The sequence below is a fragment of the Pseudochaenichthys georgianus genome, chromosome 6 (genome assembly GCF_902827115.2).
Source record: "Pseudochaenichthys georgianus chromosome 6, fPseGeo1.2, whole genome shotgun sequence".
Classification (NCBI taxonomy): Eukaryota; Metazoa; Chordata; class Actinopteri; order Perciformes; family Channichthyidae; genus Pseudochaenichthys; species Pseudochaenichthys georgianus.
Genome location: NC_047508.1, coordinates 25,662,552 through 25,669,258, shown reverse-complemented (window position 1 = coordinate 25,669,258; position 6,707 = coordinate 25,662,552). Strand labels below are relative to the sequence as shown.

The window sequence follows — 6,707 nt, the reverse complement described above, 5'->3', positions numbered from 1 at the left end:
CATTCATGTCAAGTAATGGCATTGCATCAAGGTGACAGATGGTAATTGAGATGTTCAGATAAATGCACACAAGTAACCACTAGCATTCATTACGCATGTTTGCTATTCAAAGATAATTTTCTCGTTTCGAATATACTAATTGTGACACCAACTGAGTGAAGCCTACTTTAATAGGAAGGGCACAACATCAGTTGTAGATTAAACTCAATAGGATGTATTGATCCGTAGCACTGGTTCGCTCAGTGCAGGGTACTGCCTGCCGGATGGTTGACGATCGTGTTATGGCCCCTATGACATATTTATTTCCTTTTTCCCCCTTCCTCTTCACTTCTTTTTTCATACTGAATATCACATGCAGCCTATAACGTACCAGAGGGATGTGTGTGAGCGGTGTGATGAACAGAGACAGCAGTAAGAGATGATACTTAGTGTGGTGTGTATGATGCCTTAGATTTAGGAGATCGGGATTGTGCAAACAGGCTGTCAGATCAGTGCAGCGGCAGAGAGTGGGACAGCGGGGGTTGTCTCTGGGAGGTGGGGTCTCTCCGTCCCATGTGTTAACTGTCGGATGGAGAGAAGAGGGGCACATCACAGTGAGTATGAAAGGACACAGAGCACTACGCAGAGAGAGACTGCAGGCATGCAGCAACATGGAGGAGCATATATGTTTAAAGAGGATGCAGCAGAGAGTGGATTGATGAGGTAAGAAAGCTGAACTGAGACCGGCTACAAGAAAGCAGTTGTGTATTGATTTGTATTTGCTGTTATTAAGAATTAATCTTGTTATTGTAACGTGTGTACAGTGTTTAAGTCAGAAGACATTATAGATGAAGGGGGTATAGGTGTTTAGTAACATGAAGAAATTCAAGCTATTTATTGAGATATTATATACACAATGTTTGATATGTGGTTGTACTTATAGTGTCCTGAATGAGAGTAACCTTTCTTTCTCCCACAGGTGTATTAGCCATCAGGTCTTCAGATACCCGGGGTTAAAGATCTGTGATAGGCCAACATCCCTTGAAACCTTCATCATGTGACATTGCGGTGGAGTTTGTAGACCCTCACCATGTTCTCTCTGTGGAATCTGTATCTTCTTCTCCCCCTCTACTTGCCTCTCTCTTTCCATGTCATAGCATTTACTGGAGAAAATGTCAAGGAAACACAACAGCCAGATACAGCAGTGCAGCATCTATCAAAGCTCCCACAGAAACATAATGGATTTGCTTTAGCAGCAAGGAATCCTATGTTTAGGACTGAGAATGTCAAATTTCTGGGTCTACCTGCGAGTTTGCCTTTATTGTCATCTGACGAGTTAGATAGACAAGGAGTGATTGGAGAATATGAGGATTTACAGGACAGCGTAGAGAAATCTAATGTGTTTCCTAAGGAGAAGGGACATGTCATATCGAGTCCTACAGAAGATACGACCTCCAAGGAGAGAACACAACCAGTAGGACCATCACCAGAAGGCGTACCACCTCAGACATCAAAGTATCAGCCAGCTGAAACGAGTACTAGATTTACTTTGCATTTTACACGGACTGGAGAGAATCGGCCGACTTTCCCAGCTTTGAATAATGAGAAGATTGTCCCCCAGTTACCATTTCTTCTGTCTGGCTCAATTCCATCAGGCCACGACTCCACAACAACGGTCTCTGGTGGACCTTGGCCTGGCCTTGAGCGCCCAACTCCAACAGCAGCCACATGGCGATGGACCACGGGCCCTGGTATCAGGCAGAGAGAGACACAAGAGGGGACTGTCCCAGTGACAGAGAGCAAAGATGGAATGACTGATATTACAGGACTTAATTTAAACAAAGGAGCGGTTCGAATAGAAGAAGATAAAGGTAAGAGTCATGCCTTGAAATGTAATGCATTTGGAGCATGCATGATTTACTGAACATGATTACACAAACCCTTATAGCCTATATCATGAATGATAAGATTTATAGTCTCATTAAATACCTAAAATAAAATCCACAAGACTCCAGGTCTTTGACTGCAGTGTTACCAATATGTATTCTGCTTGCAGAGACAATTATTTTACATTCACAGAATGGTTTGCATCACTTCACTCCTCCGAGCGTTCACTCTCCTGAAACATCCCTCCCCGACTGTCCCTAAACCCTCTCTCCCCCTCTCAATCCTTTTATCACAGGTTCTCCCACTCATTCCTCCACTATCTTGTTGATATAAAAACATTTCCTTTATTTTGCAGACAGTTTTTATTACCCACACTCAAAGGTTACAAGATAATGTGGTGCACATCTGCAGTATTTACTGTACACACACAAATGATGGCACTTACTTGTCAAAGTAAATGATGTGTTGTCCACAAGCATAAGGGGAGGAGGGCTTTAACAGAACTGTTAAAAGTTGCCTACACATTTAATACACAATTGTCAGCCAAATCTACTGTTTGATGAGTAAATGTATCAAATATTACTGACAAAATCCTGTGCTTAGAATGTATCTCTGCTTGTGTTGACACAATCACTTCACTTATGATGGAGGACCAGAAATAGGACACATTCCAGTTATAACCAGAAGGCTTCCTGGTTCTGGTGGCTCCATACTGCTTACTTTGAATGATTTCCTCCAAGAGATAAAGTGCCTACATTATTTATTAGTTACACAATCACTGGTGCATTATGCACATTTAATATGACTGTTTTTTCTTGAATAAAGTATGTAACAAATATGATAGCACCTCTTGACCGTGCTTAATAATAGCCACACAGAATGAGAGCAGCAATGAGGTCAATACTGGCTAATCAACACACATCTCTCTATCTTACACACACACACACACACACACACACACACACACACACACACACACACACACTCTCTCTCTCTCTCTCTCTCTCTCTCTCTCTCTCTCTCTCTCTCTCTCTCTCTCTCCTCTCCTCTCTCTCTCTCTCTCTCTCTCTCTCTCTCTCTTCTCTCTCTCCTCTCTCTCTCTCTCTCTCTCTCTCTCTCTCTCTCTCTCTCTCTCTCTCTCTCTCTCTCTCTCTCTCTCTCTCTCTCTCTCTCTCTCTCTCTCTCTCTCTCTCTCTCTCTCTGTGTGACCCAGTTAGAGATTCTCGGTTACAAGCATGCTCTGTTTTATAATGGATTAACTTCCAACATGGCAAATTCTCCCCTTTTTTGGAAAATAAAAACTGTGGGTATAATTTACTTTGACCTGTATCAATCGGTTAGTTCATTTGTAAATGAATGTCCCTATTATTAAAATGTCATAATCAGCCTGCTGAAGTTCCCCAGGTGATTTCTGCCATTTGCCAACTGAGAACATCAGTTATGTGTGCATTTAAAACGTCTACCTTGTGGTTCTCTGTTGATACAACAAATAGGTCGGTAATGTTTCCTTTATTTATACTTCTTTACAGATTACCTCAAAGAAGATAACCCGCCTCTCTCAAACACCAATGGCACAATCTTCAAACCTTCAAACCAGTCGTGGACTCCCACCTACCCGGAGGATTTTACCCCTGACGAGTCTGTGCGCCCCTCTCTGCCTCTTAGCCCTGTGCTGTTTGTCCCTCTGTATTCGGACTGGAACTCTGCCCTCGCCACATGGGGATTTGCATGGGAAGCACATGTGTATGGACTGGGGTCTGTCTTTACCGTATTCGGCCTAATCTCTGTAGTTTGCCTTTTAGGCCTGCCCCTGCGATGTCCTCCGGGAAGCCCCTACTTCACCCTTCTGCACTTGTACCTCCTAGCATTTGCCGGGATCCAAGCTTTCTGTTTGCTCTATGATGCTTACAATCACCAAGATCGTCTTCTCCCTCTGAGCTCTCTGCTTCTCTCGAATCTGCCCTTCCCCTGTTTAATTTCCGCCTTCTCCCTTGCTTTCCTTCTTCTTTCCTTGCGCTCCCGTTCACATCTTTCACTCCCACTTGCTAACTCCACCTCGTTCACAGCCTTGCCTAAACCTTGCCTGTTACTGTGTATGTCCCTGTTGTATTCTGGGGTCTCTCTAGGGTGTGTTGGCTTGCTTCAGTTCTTCCACAGCCTCCCCTTTGCGATCCTGCTATTCCCTCAGGGTTTGTTTGTATGTCTTACTATCTTTCTCTCTGGCTCCTACCTAATCTTCTACTGCTTGATGCAATTCAACACCAAACACATCTACAGGCTGAATGACAACGAAGAGAGTGGAGGATCTCCTGAAGGGATGCGACCTGCGAGTTGCCCCTTTGCCAAAGTGGAGGACTGGGGCAGGGCAGCAGGGGCTGGAGTAGGAGCTTCGTTGTGTTTGTTAGGATGTGGAGGCCTCCAGTTTTATGGGATCCTGCATGCTCTTGGTTTAGGAGGGGTCGATGGCTATGGGTTCCAGCCCTGGCCTTGGTGGGGTTACCAGGTAGGCTGCAGACTTTGTGAGGTTGGGGTGTGTCTGGGCTTGTCAATTATTGGTTCACACCCTATATTCTGTCACAGTAACTCCTCTATCAAGACTATAACTCGTCCCCGGCCAGGGTCTTGGTCCCGCCTCTCCTGCAGCTCCCCTTCACGAGGGCTCACCCTACCCTCTCAGGAACGTGCAGATTTGCCTATCCTCTCCTCTCACGATACTTGGTCCCAAGGTAAGCAAGAAAAGCTGGTGGTCTGTGATGTTTCCACAAAAAGACAGTCAGAGGCACTTCCTCTTTTCTCAATGCTGGATTCTACTGGAAATGGGCTAGTCTCCAACTCCAGACAAACCCAGATCACCTTACTGCCGCTCCCTACACCCCCAACCCCACCGCACAAGCATAAAAATGCAGTTGAGTCCCAGCTATCATCACTGGATAGCCTGGAACTGGAGGCAGACACTACACTGGATCTACGGCCCCCTTCTCCCATAGACCTGTCCCGCAGCATTGACCAGGCTCTGTTCAGTGAATCCATATTCTCTCACAGTATCTTTGGTTTGCCAGGACTCTATCACGCTTCTTCCAGCCTCTCTTTGAGCTCTCCTAGCCAAGATGCGTCTAACCAAGGGCCTAGCTCTGTGGAAAATGCCCTCTACCGAACCTCTTCCTGTGGTGATGCGGATCAAGAGAATGCCCTATCCAGATCAGGGGCTTCCCAGGCACAAAGCTCTTTGACATCTCACTGCAAGCAAACAATATCACCAGAGCAATGGGACTGGAAAGAAAGCGTCTCTGGTTCAACCCAGGGTCTGTGCAGCAATCCCAAAGAGAACGGAAAACTGCGCTTGCACTCCTGGGCAAACAGGGGTCAGAACTTTGCTCAGAGCAGCCTCCCACAAGCAATTCCCCACCTGTCTTACTACAGGCACTACCGAACCCTGAGCTTAGCCTCCCAGGACAGTCGTGGATCAGGACAACTGGCAGAGACTAAACACCTGAGTGAAAGCAAACAGCTTGAATGGGATATGGCTGTTCAGGCAGAGTTTGTCAACGTGTGCAGACAAATTGACACTCTGAGTGTTTGCAGTGACACCATTGAATTATAAATGTCCAGTTCGGATTTAAATGCACTTGACATTGTACAGAAAAAGCAGACCCTGATATTGTTAGATTAAGTAATTCAATTGTAAATCATATAAGTTATACGGATGGAAATATCTACCTTAACTAACAAAAGGGGAATATTGATATGGACATTATTATGTAGATCTAATTTATTTTGTATAAATACTGTACTGTTGATATGATATTCAAAATGTATTTGTAAAGGTTGTCTTTATCAGCTTGTGGTATTTTAACTGAAATTGTCATTCCATTCACACGTTCATGAATGTCAATCTATTGCTCAAGACTGCAAATGCTTTGCGTTTAAAGGGATAAACAGGTGAAGGAAAGCCTTCTTTAATAGAGAGAACAGACAATATTGAATCAAACAAAGGCTCGTTCTACACCATTAATCTACTGTTCTGTTTTCAATAGTGAATAGTGAGACATTTTACAAATATTGAGATAAGCTTCTTTGACTTCTAACCCTAAAGGCAACAAATACAAATACAATTGAGTGCCAGATGTGTTTGAAGTAGGGCTGTCAGTCGATTAAAATATTTAATCGCGATTAATCGCATGATTGTCCATAGTTAATCGCAAATTAATCGCACATTTTTTATCTGTTCTAAATGTACCTTGGAGGAATATTTTTCAAGTTTTTAATACTCTTATCAACATATGAGTGGACAAATATGCTTTATGCTAATGTTTATTATCATTTGAACAATGACAAATATTCTCATGAATATTAAACACAACAACCTCTGAACATTACAAATATTCGCCTCAATTCAACCTGGAACCTCTCTCATACAATACAAAGTGTGTGTGTGTGTGTGTGTGTGTGTGTGTGTGTGTGTGTGTGTGTGTGTGTGTGTGTGTGTGTGTGTGTGTGTGTGTGTGTGTGTGTGTGTGTGTGTGTGTGTGTGTGTGTGTGTGTGTGTGTGTGTGTGTGTGTGTGTGTGTGAGATCGTTGGAGCTATGTGCAACTCAAGGCATATGCTCGAACGGGAGCTGCCTGGACGCTGCAATCATGTTGCTGCAATCATGAGTGTGCTGACTTCTCGTACAATGTCCCGCTGTCTGGCTGTCTGCATAAAGTCAAGTGCTCGGTGCAGTTGTGTGGATAGAGCACTCCTCTGTTTTCATTTAAACAGCTCCTTATATCCGTTAGCGCAGCTAGCTAGCACCAGATGCTAACAACAACAATAGCCGCGTTCACACTGCGGTACGGTAATG

The 6,707-nt window shown here is 44.1% G+C and overlaps 1 protein-coding gene across 1 annotated transcript; it reads left to right on the top strand.

The window, feature by feature from the left end:
• The first annotated feature begins 579 nt into the window (after window positions 1-579).
• LOC117447728 (proline-rich transmembrane protein 4-like) lies at window positions 580-6,271 on the top strand. The gene is made up of 3 exons (XM_034084591.2): window positions 580-702; window positions 959-1,850; window positions 3,396-6,271. Exons 2-3 carry the CDS (start codon window positions 1,070-1,072, stop codon window positions 5,465-5,467), a joined length of 2,853 nt encoding a protein of 950 aa, XP_033940482.1. The 5' UTR covers window positions 580-702; window positions 959-1,069; the 3' UTR covers window positions 5,468-6,271.
• Window positions 6,272-6,707: the final 436 nt, after the last annotated feature.

Bases quoted from the DNA above. Each gene is read 5' to 3' on its own strand.
- LOC117447728 (XM_034084591.2), top strand. From the start codon at position 1,070: ATGTTCTCTCTGTGGAATCTGTATCTTCTTCTCCCCCTCTACTTGCCT. The intron at 1,851-3,395 runs GTAAGAGTCATG...ACTTCTTTACAG, and splicing joins TCGAATAGAAGAAGATAAAG to ATTACCTCAAAGAAGATAAC.